We start from the raw sequence: 16920 nt of genomic DNA, 5'->3' as shown, positions 1-16920 counted from the left end.
AGAGGCATCTAAAATAGTCTAGCAGTTACTGCAACCATAACAGAAATCTTGTTTACTCTGATATTTGTGCTACTATTTGGCCTTGAGCAAAACTGTATGCCACTGTGGTAATGCCAGGAAAGCACTAATAAAACACAGCACAAGCTGTCTTTTGAAATAATTTTAAAAGCTGCTTATATGACATACTTACCACTAAAACCTTCAGAATTAAATGATTCTGATATGAAGATTCCAGCCTGTGATTTTCTAAAATACCAACAAAATTATTAATTAATAAACAGTGGAAGATCCTACCATGTACTACACATTGCTATCCAAAGAGTGAACACTTTTACTCCAAATTAAAATTACTTATTTTATAGTTTATATTATTCCAACACTTCATGGTAGAGAGAATTTGTACTGTAACAGTACCTCACTTAATTCATTAAGTTAATCTGATGGACAGTATTATCATACATATTTTTAACTACAACTCCAGTATTTTTCCTACTGCAAAAGCTTCTTCTTTTATATATTTCTTACTCTGAAGAGCTACTTTATAAAAGAAAAAATATCTACTGCTCTTGAGACTTAAAAAAATATGATTGCTTGTTGGTTGAAGACTGATGGGAATATATAAAAAAAACTAACAATATCAAATTTGATTCAAAACCAGTAAATGCTCACAGAAATATTCTCATATTTCTCCAAGGAATTTAGATAAGACCCTACACTCTAAAGCAAGACTAGAGTACGTGAAGTTCAACAGATGCATTACTCCTTCTAAATCGAGATTTTCAGTTCATTCAAGATAAACTGTCAGAACCTGATGTTTTACTGATTTACTATAGGGGAAAAAAGGGAAGTGGATGGGAGATTTTCAATTTCTTTCTGCTGTTTTGTTAGATTGTCCTTTAAAGCCCTGGGTAAGCAGTAACTGGGAAGGTAGTACACTATCATGTGTTGTGTCAACAAGGCTGGACCTTGCCCAGGACAAAACAGCAGAGTTCTACTTTGATAGGAGTATCAAGTCAGACCTGACATGCCAAAATGCACTCCAGTGACTGCAATTTTTACTTTTAGCTTTTGCTACACAATCAGCTTTCATGATAAATGGGTGCAAGAGAGGTGCTAAAAATACCCCAGAATGTTTCCCATGTTTTGTCACTTTAGTTACTGAAGTCAGGTATCTGAAAACATGCCAGGTGGGAGAGAAGACAGGACAGCCAGATGAGCTTTTCAGCCTATTCAGAGCATGGCAGCAGAAACAAACTGGATTCCACAGAAAAGGTACAAGCTGTCAGTGTAGCAGGTCACACAAATACTGCTTCTGCTGAACATGAAACATCAGCTTAAACCCAAAAATGTCTGGATTAGAAAAAACCCCTTGAGTTGCCTGTTAAAGACATTTTAGTCTATCAGATCAACACATAACTGGGTATTTCACAGAAATGCCTTTTCTTGCAGTATAGTAAAAACAATTAAACAAAACAGATAACTGAGCCCCAGATATGAATTTAAAAATCATTATTTTAAAAAAATCTTGAACTGTCATAAACAAAGAATTTGCCTGCTTTTACTATCATGGATGTCAGGTTTAATTTGCTGAGCAAATCATTTTGGCAAGTATAACCAACCCCCATTTCAACATCTCATTTTATTCTTCTGCATCAATATCCCTTTTGCTTTATCTTTCTTCTCTTAATTTTCTGGGTCTCCAGCTTTATTAATCACGATTCTGTCCTGCAAATCAATGCCATATGGAGCTACACAAAGCAGTTAATTCTCCATTAGCTTAATCTATTAACTTTGTCTGAAAGCGACTTCACATGTCTGTAGAAGTGCTAAAATTCAAAACAAACACCAGCATTTCGCTGTCCTTATGGTAGGTTACAAAATACAAGGTCCAATCTGTTAAATAAATCACACATGTAAGGCAGAAAAAAGTAATCTATTGTAATATTCCTCCTCTTCTAGGAGTGCCCAGAGAAACACATTTTAATTGGGATGTGGAATCCCAGTCTTTATTCTGGATGCAGTATACATAAACACTCTCATGTGACATTTAGAATGGGCTTAGATTTGTTTCCATTATCTCAGTGCCTCTGCCCTCTGCACTGATGTACAGTAGATTAAAAAACAGTAAGCAAACTCAGGTTGTGAGTGCAACCTGCCAAGGTAATACTTCCTGCCATCCATGCACCTCTGAGCTCTAATCCTCATGCTCTCCCCCCGCCCCTTTTGTCAGCACTCTGGCTGAGACAGCCAGACAAAGAGCTAAATCAGGGAGGGGGAACTTCTGCACCAAAGGCAGAGAGAGGCTGAGGAGGAAGGCAGGATCACCCCCTTCTGACTCAGACCAAATTAAACCAAATACCAAACCAAATACCAAATAGAAGAAGTTAAAACGGCCATCTCTTTTATCCCACAGCAAGAACCTACTTCGGGAAATCGCTTTATTATTCTGTTGAACAAGAGCTCACCATAATGTATTCTACAAAGAAGCAAATTCTCAGTAAGTGGGATTCTAACTTGAAAGAAGAATGAACAACTTTCTTACCCCATGATGTTAAGAATTCAGCAGCATACCGATAGATACGGTTCATAATTTCAATCACAACGGCATAGATGATACTAGGCACATACAGCATCAAGCTGCTGAAGACAGACTCATTCTCTTTGTCATAATCCAGAGCCCACTGCTCCAAGTCAAAGTAAATCATCATCACGTACAGTGAGAAGTAGAGGCAAAGGCACACAAATGGTAAGGACACCAGGTAAATCCGTAACTGTCTCTTAATACTTGAGTACACTGGCTCCTCCCTCCCTGTGACAGGATTGATCCCCAGCACACCATGGAAGCCTGGTCTTGGTTCTTCAAACTGGCGTTTCATCAGCAGTGTGCCCCAGCGGTAGGTCAGGATGGCGCACATCCGCTTCCAAACCTCCAGTATCACAGTGGACCACAGTAGATTGAATGTGGCAAACATCACATATTTGTCGTAGTCCTCCCATGCAAACACATAATAAGGAATCCCAATGACAGCCATTGGAATCAAAGCAAATGTGAAGTATTCTAAGAAGCCGAAGTAGAGAGCAATGGTTTCGCCAAAGTAGCAGCGTATGTCATCTGCAGAAAGAAATTAATCAAGTAAGACTACACTTAAGAGATGCCAATACAGTATCAAACTTGACTTTACATGAACTTACAACTTTCCATTGGCCAGATTTTTTTTCTTCTAAATAACACAATGAATATCATTGCTTTTTCTTTCTTTGCCATTATTACAAAAAGTCAGATGGTTTTCCGAATTTTTTTTAATGTTACATATATACCCACATTCAAACAGCAAGGAAGTCAAACAGATATCCAGGAAGGGGGTGGGGAAAGAAAAAATCCAACCAAAGAGAAAACACTATCATTCTTGAAAACAGAATTGATCAATGAATGGCATGGAAGACATCTGATGTAATAAAAACCAAACTTTAATAGCAAGCGATGCCCAGTTTCTGAAAATTCCCACTGGCATATGTACTCTCAGGAAACAAATTTGTTTCAGCTTGCTCAGAGACAAAAAGGGCTAGTTGTGCTTTGACAACCCTCAAGGAACTGAAGGAATAGATGGACAGGTGTATCAAAATCCTAAATATATCAGATAGAGTAGTCAGGTTGAGATACTCTCTTCATCAGACAACTGATACATTAAATACATACTTGCTGTACTCACTAAATTTGTCTGCTCTGGTGCTAAAGAGACTTAAAAAGGGCACTAGTAATGGGTATATTTCATAACAGATATATTATCTCCAAGACATATCATTTATATTATTAATTTTTTAAAAATAGGATTATTCGTATAATCTAGAAGTGATTTGATGGAGAAATGCCTATCAAACAGCTTAGAATGCTGAAATCTCTTTTCTTTGCCTGCTTGGACACCCAGATTGCTTATATGCCACTATTTTATATTTACCAGCTTAAAGAAACAGCCATAGAAGCATGACCTCTGAATTGACACTGTAAATACACCACCACAGTGTATTACCTCTGTAATAGACTCCCAGAAAAGAACCTCACATGCAATACCAGAATATTCTTATGGCTTACAAAACACTACAGCAGAAGTTCACAATTGTCTACCAGATAAAAGTCTCTGAAAACAAGAAGGTAAACAGACAGAAGGATCAGCATTCCAACATCCCTGTCAATCAAAAATTCATTAACAAACACATTTAAGTGTAGGTCATTAGCATCACTTCACACTCCAACATGAAAGACATCTCTCAATTAGTACATCCTTAACAGGTTCCTGGGATTTACTTCAAAATTTAGTATGGATTCAGTATCAGTCCAAAAAAAAAAACCAAACCCTTTCTCACATAAACAAAAGACCAGCACACAATAAGGCTCCTAACACAATACTCTGGAGGCAAGCATTATCGAGCCAGATCTTTAACTTCCTGCAGCTCAGGAAAGAACCTCATGCAATTGCAAGACCTAGAGATTTATAATCAGGCAAGCTCCCAAACGCTTATTTTCTTATTTTTAATAAAGTTTACAGGTTTAGAGTTTAGAACTTAACTTTCCACATTGCTGAACTAAAAATAATATTCATTTTAAGATTATTCAGTGTCTAAAATATACTCAAGTGATGCCAGCATGCAACAACATACAATCTTCATTCAGACAATTAATTTAAAATAAACAGTTGTAAATACACTTTTGACACACCTACAACACAAAAAAGCTTTGGGAGTTCCAGACACATGGGAGCTTGTCAAGTCAGTTGAAAATACATTCTTGGCTTGGGCCATTACTGCTTTACTGATGAGTGGGGAGAATTCATGCTGTTACATGGAAACTCACAGACACTGAATTTGCAGACTCTGGAACCACCAATTTTGCAAGTCTAGAATTATTTCAGCAGGTCACACAGAAAACACTAAAAGAGGAAAAACTCGTCCAAATGGTAAAAAAGCAGAGGTCTAATTTCAGGACTCCACTGCATGATCGCAATGCAAAGGCTGTTCACATACCTAAAGGTTGATAACCAACTTTCACTCGGCCATACCAGCTGTGACTAAGCTTTTTCAATTCTTCTCTATCATGCAGAGGGAAAATTTGAACAAGAATGCCACTGGTCAATAATCTTCTCACTAGAAGAGAAAGAAAAAACATATACCTAGCACTCCTTCAAAGGACAGTGAAGTCGACATAAGTAAACAGGTTACGTTGTATACTTAGCAAGCCTGAAGTTCCTTTGAAATAGATCTAGCACTCAAATCCTAAAAAAATTGTCTCATGGCAATTAAAAAATTACGGAGAGCAGTTATACCTATTCCTGCAAACACTGTGCTGTCCACAGGAAGACAAAGAGCAACCTTTTTACATACAATAACTACTCCACAGCTTTGCAATATAACCAGATGCAGCTTCAATAGCAAAAATGCTTCAGGTCAGGACTGAAATGCCACGTGTAGCTTTGTGGGGATAGCTACAAAAACATGGTTGTACTGTTTATAGAAAAGATACAAAAAAACCTTTAAATTATCCGGTTTTGCTAATTCATAAATTACACTGCATCTTCATTGCAAACAAACTACATACTCCACAATTTGCATTTAGTTTTGTTATGGAAAGCAATAGTACATGTGTGGACAAATTAACAAACTGCTCTGAAGTTACAGCCATTAAAAAAAGAAAATAAATTAAAAAACAGGGAGGCACTGGACATGTGACAGTATTTTACTATTTCCCATCATCATCTGCTTGATGCAACTAGAAACATACCTTGGCTATATAAAATAATTACCAACATAAATTACATCTGCATTTATTTACATATTTTGAACCACTAATATGCAGAGATCTCCTTATCTGATGACCAACATTAATGAATGAAGATACTGTTAATAAAAGGACATACAATTATTAAGATACACTCTCCTAAGAATCTGTAGCATCTCTGCCAACAAACTGCTTTCAGGTACCATAAAAATAGCACCAGCTCTCATTGCTTCCTTCTCCCATGAAAAGGAAAGGCTCTTGAAGCAAAGAGAAAGATCAGTGAAACCAAATAAATAAAACTTCCTTCCTATTATTAAATTTATAACTCTAGAGCACTAGTACTCATGCCAGTATTTTTGCACAGAGAGAATCCAAGTATATGATCATTTAACTTAAATTATAAATACTTTTGGTGCTAAAAAAAACCCAAAACTGATAACATCAATCTGTGCATAAACTATCCAGCTGAAAAGAACATAAGGCAAGAGCCTCAGCCTCACAGAACAACTCAGGACAGAAGGCCCTCTGGAAATAATGTGGTCCACCCTCCTGCTTAAGATAGGTGCGGCCTAAATCGGCCTGCTCAGGGCCTTGTCTAGCGAGGATCCAGAAGTCTCCCAGTAGAGTTACCAAAAATCTCTTTAAATTCCTGATCAAATGTTTGATTACTCTGTTGAGAAAAATACTTTCTTGATACCTGTTCAGGATTTCTCTTGTTGTATTGTGCATCAATTGCCTTTCATCCTATTACTGAAGCAGTGAAAAAACAAAGTTGGTTCAATACAGTGGGACATGAACAGCTGAAGGATTTCTCTTCATTACAGGAAAATTAATTTTTTTTTTCACCATGAACACTATCCTACATCAACGCAGTGAGTTAGAGCAACAAACTACATTACTTACCAATTGATTTTCCTGGGTACAGCTTTGCCTGAGGATATCCAGGGATCATTTTCTCATTTTTGGCTCTCAAATTTTCAAGTTCATGTTTGATGATGTACTGACATTCTGCCATTGTAAGGAAATTGTGATTGTCATCTAAATAAAAAGGAAGGTTGTGTGAAATGGTGCAGCACAGGAATACAACCCCAGAGGCAAACAACTACAAAAAATTACCAGAATCAGGGAAAAAAAAAATAATTACAGCAACAAACCTGTGTCAACCCCATCAATTTATCATCATGGAAACAAGAGTCAGATTTCCTTGAGATAAAAGCAATTTTTCCCCCTTATGAATAAGAAACTACAGGGATTGCCCTAAATACACTAAGCAAGAAGCTAAAATATCAACAACACTCTAATGCAAAGAATAAGAGTATACTATTAGTTTGACTGGGCAACCTGAAATACTATCAAGACAACATAGACTGCAGGGTCTCTTTCTTAGGTGACAATTTCTCTGACTGCACCTGGACAAAATTAAAATTACATTTCTGTTCTTAAAAAGAAAAAATAGCAGGAGATACAGGCAAAAAAATATATGCAGCAGTTGGAAATCCAGTTAATCCTACAGATTCTGTAGCAGTGGAATTTGTGTCAGATTTGCATTAATAATGTAAAGGCATGAAAGAAACGGAAGTGGCACTTTTGCAACTGACAGCTCTTTGGAAGGCTTCCCATTTTCAGGAAAGCAAGGTCACAAAACTAAAGACACTGCAACAGTTCTTGCAGTGTGGAGCAAAACTGCCACTGAACAACAAAACCTAAAACTTATTTCAGACAGACCCAAGCACCTTTATATTCAAAATGTGATGAAAGGCATCACTCAAACATGCACATTAGAAGTATCAACAAGACTAAGCTGGAACTCTAATATTTACCTAAAGAGCAAAAAATTAGTTCGGCCACTGTAGGGGCATTAAATACCTTAAAAACAGCACATTTAAAAGGAAATGTTCCGGTGTTGGCACTCACACAAAATAAAAGAGGAAAAGGAATGATTCCACTAATCATGCCCAAATCCCACTGAATGCATCTGTAGTGTTAATTATTGTTTGTTTGATGTGTACATGTAACAGAGAAAAATGTTTCTATTTTTTCCAGCTAATTTAAAGATAATAAGCCTCAAAATTGGCTCACAGAAATTAAATTGCTACATTAATTCGTAATGTGGATTGTTAATCATAAAATAATGTTTATCAACTCTTTTTCTTGTCTTATTTTCCAAGAAAATCTTTCATACAAGTAAGAAACTATTTGGAGCATAGAAAAGCAAGAAGGAAAAGACAAGCAAACAATTAAAGCCATGTGAAAGAAACCAAAATTCATTATATGACCTGAATTTCCATAGTTACAAACAAGTGTTTTTTTCATGGCTTGGTCTTCCACTTGCTGTTCACAGTTACCATTCCAAGGAATAGAAAGATCATAAGAGATTTAACTGCATAATTACTTATACTCTTTAGTCACCACTTTGCAATGACAAAGATTCCTACAATTCCTTACCTGCAAAATGTTTGAAAGTTTTTCTACTGCTGTATGTAAAAGTTCTCATTGAGTTATCACTGCATTCCTTCACCAAGCCTACAGTTTCAGCTCCCAGCAACAGCCTTAAGTGAGAAGCTCCAACCAGATAAATATTTTCAACTCCATTTTCCGTAACCAGCGGTTTAATCAGTAGTTGTGCACCTTTAAAGTAAAGAGGGGTAAAATAAGCAAAAAAATACATTAAAATTACGTCTAAAACCCTTAGCATTTTAGCATTCAATATATTGCCCCTAGCTAACAGGAGTGTCAAAAATGTCTCTTTTTAAGGGCACAGAGTTAGGGTTTCAATACACTTGACATAGGGTGCTCAGCATCTTGCAGGGTCACCCCCTGGTTTAGCCCTGTTTCTGCTGAAGCACTCTCAACAATGAAATTGGAACAATGGGGACTGCTTGAATCTATACCCCTAAGGTTCATACCATAAAAGCAAGAAGTGCTTCTGCAGACAGTCCCACTGGTTTTAAGGAGATTAGATTTTTGAAGCAGGAACATCCCTAATTCATCTAACAGAGGCCTGAAAGCAAGTTTGTAGTCACAAATCCATCAGTCACAGAAATATTACTGACCATAAGCTATAAGCTACAACAGCCACAAATAATGACTGTTTTAAAAAAAGTATTTTAAAAGCCCAAGGATTTACAAATCAATCAGCCTAACTTCAATTCCCAGAAGCTTACCAAAATGAGTAATGGAATACTGTATTTTTAAGACCCTACATGCTAACAAAAAAGATAAATAAAATCCAGCACGAAGCTGTCAAGATTAAATTGCTTTCTGTTAACTTAATTTTGTTCTACAACATGGTATGAAGGCTTACGACAGGATGTGAAGTGCCTTGATTTAGGCAAGGCCTGCCATGTTTCTGTAGCAACAGGAGAAACATGTCTAGACAACTACTATAAAAACTGACATCAAAACTACATTGAAACATAGGTTATCAGGGCTTCAGTGCAAAAAAGGGAAGAATTCTAGAGTTCAACTGGCATTTGACTTTAAGCCAAAGTTTTCATTAATAACAGGGTTAAGTGGGTTTAAAAAACGAAAAATGAAATGAGATTGACAAACAATCATTATACCACAAATTCCCTGGAAAGTAATTTTCTGTATGTCTTCATATTATGGTGACAGCCAATTTGATTTCAAAGTGCTACAGAAGATCATACTGTACTCACCTCCATTTGCCTTTTTGTCCACAATTCGTTTAGTGAACCATTCTATGGTTTCTTCTTTGGTGCCTTTTGCAAGCTCAATTACTACCAGGGGCCTGAAGTTAGACTCAGCAGCATCCAAGAAAGACCAGCTTTCCACCAACTCTTTCATTTTTTCCACCATCTCTTGAGAGTTTGCTAAGCACAAAACCAAAATAAAATGCAAATGCTAAAAAATATCTGGTACAAATCTAAAAAACATAAAACTTTACTGTAGTGAGTTACACAAGTCTGTGCTTATTAAAGGCATAGGTGTGCACTTTTATGCACTTACTACTACCAGGTTGAGCAACCTCTGCAGTTATCAAGATGCTACTCATCTCCCATGGCATTTAAGTCCTGCTCTCTAGGTAGGAAAACTGTTGTTGCCATGTATAGCAAAGTAGTAATGAGGGGGAAGCAAATAATAAATAAGTAAAACAAATCAATAAGGTGAAACTATCTTCAAAAACAATGCCTACAGCTTCTGCCAGTGCATTTGTCAGCAAATGAAAACATTAACAGAAACTTAGTCAAACAAGTATTTAAAAATCAATAAGCTTCTCATGGTATGAGTATGCAAACATATTATAAGGAAGAACCTTCTCAGTTAATCTTGTGAAGCTTTAACCATACCAAGGAAACTTACACCATCATGGGTAGGTGAGTAAGACACCTATCATACTGATAGGTAAATTAAACTCAAAGCACTTAAATGACTTTTTGGAACCTATAAACCAAATGTTCTGTGACAAAGTCCAGCTCTAAAGCACTGACAGCACAACTTGAAGTGGAAATAATCCAAAGTATCTAAGCAGGCCTTTATAGACTTGGGGATCCATTTAGGCTGGAAAATACCTTCAAGATTGAGTCCAACCAACCATTAATGCAGAACTTCCAAGTCCACTACTAAACAATGTCCCCAAGAGTCACATCTACAGTACTTCTAAATACCTTCAGGGATGATGACTCAACCCTGGACAGCCTGTTTCAATGCCTGACAACTCTTTCCATGACAAAATTTTTCACAGAACTGTAATGGCAGAACTTGAAGCCATTTTCTCTTTGTTACTTAGCAGACCTCCCCCTTGCAACAACCTCTTTTGAGGTAACTGTAGACAGTGATTAGGTCTCCCCTAAGCCTTCTTCTCTTCACACTGAACAATCCCAGGCACTCCTCCTTTATCTTGTTAACAGATTTTATGTGAAGTATTCTACAGAGATCATTGTATCACACTTCATAAAGCAACTTAGAAATGCTGATAAACACAACAAATCTGGTAACTAACCTACTACATTAAAAATAAAGAAACTCCAACAAAAAAAAACTATGACAGATTTAATTTACTAAATTTATAAGTGAGGGGAAGGTTTGATTTTGGTTTGGGGGTTTTGTTTTGGTTTTTTTTTTGCTACTTGACTGAAGAAGGGAATTTACACACTGCCTTTACGCAGTTTCCCCACTCCTGTTAAAATACTTTCTTTCTAAGGAAATTGCTCTAAGGATGCAGTTCAGCTTTTACAGCCATTACACTTCCGTAATTCAAGGAAAACTCAGACTCCAGTATTTCATGTAAATTATCCTACAAAATACAGTGATACTGTAAACATATGCATATCACAATAAACAAGTCTATTCAACTTGTCAATTTGAACTTGCAGAAAAAAAGCTTTCAAGCCAAATTTCAATGGGGTTTTTGGATAGTTTCACTTCCTTTTCACATACACACAATTCTGCAACATACAGATTTACAGCAGTGAACACAGTTACTCATGTCTTGAAAAAAAATGCACTGCATTAATGGTTTTTTTTTATAATCTCAGATGTGTATCTATCTGCACAAACAGAATGAACCAGACAGAGAAAACCATAATCAGGGATGAGCCACTGTAACTGAGCTTGTCATTGACTAAACACACTGTCTTGACAAGTCACTGCATCTTAATGCATCACAATCCATAATCAGGGTTTTGCAGGGGTTTACTAAAATTACACCTGGCACATTGTGTATGTTTCCATTTCTAAAGAATTCAAAGCATGAAAAGCACTAGATAATTATTAAATATTACCTACTGGTTAAGAATATTGCTTTGCAGAACAGTTATCTCTTGAAAACAGACTTTTTAATAAACAGTGTGCTACTCAGTGAACTTGGCTCGTATCATTTATTCACAATCATTGTCCTTGGCATGGTGACTGTGTAAGAATCACAGAATCATCACAGAATCAAAGAATTGTTTGGTCTGCAGGTACTTTAAAGACCACCCAGTTCCAATTCCCCTGCCATGAGCAGGGACACCTTCCACTAGAACAGGTTGCTCAGAGCCACATCCAACCTGACCTTGGAATACTGCCAGGGATGTTCAGGGATCCACAGCTTCTCTAGGCAACCTGTTCCAGTGCCTCACCACCCTCACAGTAAAGAATTTCTTCCTAATATCTAATCCAAAACTACTCTCTTTCGGTTCGTTATTTTCAGGCTTTTAGCAAGTCTGTTGTTTTCAGGCTTATTGCTATTGAAAGCTACAACACAGTTGAAACACTCTTCCAAATCGTGCCTGCGAGATTTCTAAACGTATTTTCCTAACAGGCTGTCCAATGCCCAGTACAGATCCTATGCGAGGTAATTTGGCCTCTTCTTTCATCCTACAGTCTGTGTAACTAGTGACAGACCCAGAAACATGGGGAACAACCCCAAAAGGCCCTCAAACTCCCGAGCTCCCGCTCTCACGGACTGGCGGGGTGACGGTCACAATTAATTAGGTTGGAAAAGAGCTCTGTGACCATCGACTCCAACTCATGACCAAGGACCACCGTATCAGCTCCAGGCAGAGGCAGCTGCAGCCCTTTCCAGGTGTGCACAGCGGGTCAGAGCCAGGCTCACCGCACAGCCTCCACCACAAGCGGGCCCCGGGAGCGCCACGTCCGGGCCGTGCCCGCTCTGAGGCGGTCCATCACGGCTCCTTCCCACTGCCAGGCTGCGCCTCGCTCTCCTTTTTTAGGAACCCAAATACGGAGCGGAGGGCAGCGCGGCCGGCCCCGCCGCCAGCACGGCCGGTGACTCACTCTCTGCCCCCGGCCCGGCCGCGCTCGCCGGGGCCGCCGCCCTGCGCCGCTCCGTCCGCAGCCCGCCGCGGCCGCACGCCGCGAGCACCGCTCCGAACGCTACCGGGGCGGCGGGGGAAGCTCTGCGGCTGTCACGGCCGCCCAGCGTCGGCACCAGCTCCGCTCCGCGGCGGAGTGGGCGGGAAGGGCGGAGGCTCCTCCCCTGGCGGCGGCGCAAGCAGCCAGAGCCCCTTCCCGCTGAGCGCCGGCCGCCCACTCCCCACTCACCGCCGGTGCCGGCTCCACATCCGCAGGGCAGGGCGGGGCGCAGGCGGGCGGCGGCCACAGGCACCGGGCGCTGCCAGGACGGGCCGGGCCGGCCCAGCGTGACACCGCCCGGCGCTGCCGCTGGCCACGCCCCTCGCCGTGCCCCGGCCCGGCCCTTGTCGGCCCGCCCGCCCCTTCTGCGGCCTTTAAAAACGCTCCAGTGCCAGTTTCAGCAACGCGTGTATGGATGGCCGGCTGTCACGTCATCCTCTTGTTTATTTCCACCTTCTGCCACCTGTGCTGCCTCCTGTAACAGAATCACAGAATCAATTAGGTTGGAAAAGACCAACCTATGACTGAACAGCACTGTGTCAACCAGACAGACCACGGAACTGAGTGCCACGTCCAGTCTATCCTTAAACACCTCCAGGGACAGGACCCCACCACCTCCTTGGACAATGCATTCCAATATTTATTCACCCTTTATGTGAAGAAATTCCTCCCGATGTCCAACCTAAACCTCCCCTGGTGCAGCTTGAGACTACGTCCTCTTGTCCTGTGCTAGTTTCCTGGGACAAGAAACCAACCCTCATCAGGCTGCACTCTACTTTCAGGTGGTTGTAGAGAGTAGTAAGATCACTCCTGAGCCTCCTCTTGTCCAGGCTAAACACCCCGAGCTCCCTCAGCCACTCCTCATAGGACTTGTGCTTCAGATCCTTCACCAACTCCATTGCCTGAATTGAGGGGTCCAGAACTGGACACAGCACTCAAGGTGTGGCCTCACCTGTGTTAAGTACAGGGGGACAATCAGTTCCCCAATCTTGCTGGCCACAGGACTAGATGGATGTCAGGATGCCATTGCCTTCCTCACCACCTGGGCACACTGCTAGGTCATGTCCTTCTCTGGATGTGGCCCAAACCTCCTCCTGGAGCTTGAGTTATAAAAATCCTGCACTTCAGCTGGGTAGTTACTTTTCCAAACATTGTTTTGTACAACAAAAGAGAACATTTTTGCATTTTGATACCAAGACTTTTGTAGAGAATACAGTTCCAAGCATCCATTTGTAGCTAGCAAGAGAGAAGTGTGACTGGAAAGCAGTGGTGGCAGGCAAAGGATATGGCCAGCAAAGCATGCTCCCCTGCAGGCTTAGGGAAGACTTTTCAGTTTATTTTGAAATAAATATAGATATTTGTATGTAAATTCTGTGATAAAATTTTGATTTGTGTTTGGTAGTGAGTATAAAATACTAGCTTTTGGTGATGAATTTTTCTAGTATTTATAGCCAGTGAAGCAGTGAGGGTCTAGAGCACCATGGAAAATGGGGATATGTGAATACTTGAAATTTATGTAGTAGAGACTGCAGTGTAGAATAGAAGATGGACACCATCTGTATTGGATGGTTTGGGCAGAATATCAGACTTCTTAAACTGTGTTTCAGTCTTGTCCAGCTTCCAGTGGCCTCACAATATAGTTATTCATCTCTGAGTATCACCTGCTCTGGAAACTCTCACTTCCTGAAGAAGTAGCATAGCAGTAACAGAGAGAGCAGTTTAACAAAAAGGGGGGTTTAGACCTTATTCTTGTGTTTTGCATGTTGGATGTCTCCAGTTATCTTATGAATGTCTTCATGGGCTTTGGGCCTCTGGCCTTCTTGGCCTGACACCTTCAGTCTTCTTGTAGTTTACAAACAATTACAGTAAATTCACGAATACAAGCCGCACTGAGTATAAGCCGCATCTCTGGGTGTTGGCAAATATTTCGGTTTTTGTCCATAGATAAGCCGCACCCGAATATAAGCCGCTCTGTCGTTCGCAGCGAGGACCCGTGTGCAATTAGTAACAGAACCGCGGGAGGGCGGGGTTTACTGGCTGAGCTAAGGCTGTGCAGGCTCGGCCCGCTAAGGGCTGCTGACGGGGCCAGGTGGCCCAGCCCGGTGCTGCCGCTCGGGGCCGGCCGCCGCTGCCACTGGGCTCGGGGCCACCCGCCGCTGCGCTGCCACTGGGCTCGGTCACCCCGGGCCGGCGCTGCCCCACGGTGGCAGGCAGGGACGGAGCTTCCCCCGCTCCTACGGCAGCGGCGGCAGGTGGGGATGGAGCTTTCCCGCGCCCGTGGCGCCGGCGACAGGCGCGGACAAAGCACCCCGCCTCCTCCCCGAGCCGCGGCAATGGCTGCGCGGGGCTTCCATCGGCTCCCCGGGCCGCAGCAATGGCGGCGCCCCCCCCCCCCGTCCTCCCCGGGCCGCGGCAATGGCGGCACAGGGCCCCTGTCAGCTCCCCGAGCCGCGGCAATGGCGGCGCGCCCCCCCCCCGTCCTCCCCGGGCCGCGGCAATGGCGGCGCGCCCCCCCCACCCGTCCTCCCCGAACCGCGGCAATGGCGGCGCGCCCCCCCCACCCGTCCTCCCCTGGGCTGCGGCAGAGGAGGGAAGAAGGAGCTCTCCCGCCTCTCTCCCCGCCCCCCGTGCTGCCTGCAGGGAGCCAGGGCAACACAGTAACACTGTAACAATCACGGAATGCCGGCTTTTACTGGCAGGTGCTTGGCTCGGCGCCCTGGCTGGCACGTCTGGGGTTGTAAATGTCACATATTAGCCGCCCCCGACTATTAGCCGCACTTCCAGGTTTCCACCAAAATTTTTGTCAAATTGCTGTGCTTGTATTCGTGAAATTACTGTATTTTAAAACTATCTCTGACACCTCCTACATTTATGAGTTTTCAGTGGGGACTTGACGTTATCCAATTACTTTTGGCCATGCAAATAGTCATTCAAAATCAATCTCTTTTTTGCTATCAAATTAATTTTTCTATTGGACAGGGTCATCTTATGGCAATATTGCTTGATGAGACTGTCACATTTTCTTAATGTCATGTATCCACTAGGTGTCACATTCTCGCTATGCAATGAATTTTTTACTGTTAAACTCTCTAGAAAGTCTTTTCTCTCTAGAAAATTCACATTTTGCTAGCCATGCATAATGGTTGGCACATAAAGCTGTATTCACAGAAGAAAAATAGGTTTTATAAGTAGACCGTGGATGTGTCTACAAAGTAATCTACACACACATACATTGCTGGCGCAGTGGAAACAGTCTCACCATGATGGCAAAAAGTAAATTACTTGGAGCCAATCACAGTGTTGTAGAGGCTAGAAATTTGCTCTTAAGAGGATTAGCAAATTTAAAGATGAATCAGGTATACCCATCCTAAATTTCAAACTGCATTAGCACTAAAGCTGTTAGTGACTGTAGTCCAGCCTTGTGATTCTCCTAGCTGATTATAGCATTTTCATGGTCTGTCTCTGTCAGGCACCATACAGTCGGCAGACATAGTAGAATGGATAAGCTGTGGTAAGGCAGGAGGAAAAAAGGGCGAAAAAAGAGAGACAAAAGAAGAATCCATTAAAATTTCAAGAGCAGAGGATTTATTTTTATTCTGTGGTTAACTCTCTTTTCCCTGGACTAATGACTACCACAATACTTCACTAAATTAAGAATCCATTAACTTACTGTGAAGTGAAACTGCCTTTTACACTTGGTTGAAACTTCGACCATATTTTGGGTGTAGTTCAATGGCTGGCTGAGCCTATCCAGCATCTCGCTGCCACTGAAAGGGTGAGATCTTACTCCCAGTCCACCATTATAATTTCCTTCTCCCTGTACCCACGTTGTCAGATCTAAGGCAATTAGATCTGACACTCCACACCCCACACTTAAGCCAACTCTGGCATTCATCAGATCCTTCTCTGAGTCCATTCAATTTACCAGCTCCATAGAAAATGTGTTTGTCAGAGTAAGATACAGTGACATTTCACCAATTTTCAGTGACATTTTTGTCAGATTATACAAGATCTTTCCAAAAGTGTAATAAACATTATTAAATTGCATTCCTGCAAATGGAGGGTAAGTTATTTTTTGAGTCACGCTTGACACAACTTTTGCATTCTGACAGGAATTTTCACATAAGTGTGTTCAGGCAGTATAAGTACTGTTTGTGTCTAAGTATGCAAGCTTTGATTCATAAGCACTGAGCAACAAAGCTGGTTGATTGTAATCTGTAAGGTACAAGGAAGACACATCTCTTCCATTTCACATTGTGTCCATCTGATTAGAAACATTTAGTTTTAATGTAGGTATCTATTTCCAAATAAAATCATCAGAGAACAGAAAG

General features: G+C 41.2%; 1 protein-coding gene across 2 annotated transcripts in view; it reads right to left on the bottom strand.

The window, feature by feature from the left end:
* Positions 1–12860, bottom strand: part of ANO10 (anoctamin 10) — a 135219-nt gene extending 122359 nt beyond the window's left edge. The window contains exons 1-7 of one of the 2 annotated variants that reach the window (XM_033053511.2): positions 12779–12860; positions 9430–9603; positions 8216–8398; positions 6674–6808; positions 5020–5139; positions 2543–3112; positions 191–246 (exon numbers count right to left, since the gene is read on the bottom strand). In XM_033053511.2, the coding sequence (XP_032909402.1) occupies positions 191–246; positions 2543–3112; positions 5020–5139; positions 6674–6808; positions 8216–8398; positions 9430–9589 (1224 nt within the window). In that variant the 5' untranslated portion in view covers positions 9590–9603; positions 12779–12860. Of the gene's footprint in view, positions 1–190; positions 247–2542; positions 3113–5019; positions 5140–6673; positions 6809–8215; positions 8399–9429; positions 9604–12511; positions 12549–12778 lie in introns of those variants that run through there. The other variant, XM_033053520.2, reaches the window with a different exon arrangement.
* Between the last annotated feature and the right edge of the window lie 4060 nt (positions 12861–16920).

This window comes from Catharus ustulatus, chromosome 1, assembly GCF_009819885.2.
Source record: "Catharus ustulatus isolate bCatUst1 chromosome 1, bCatUst1.pri.v2, whole genome shotgun sequence".
NCBI classification, from domain to species: domain Eukaryota; kingdom Metazoa; phylum Chordata; class Aves; order Passeriformes; family Turdidae; genus Catharus; species Catharus ustulatus.
This window is presented reverse-complemented; position numbering and strand designations above follow the sequence as displayed.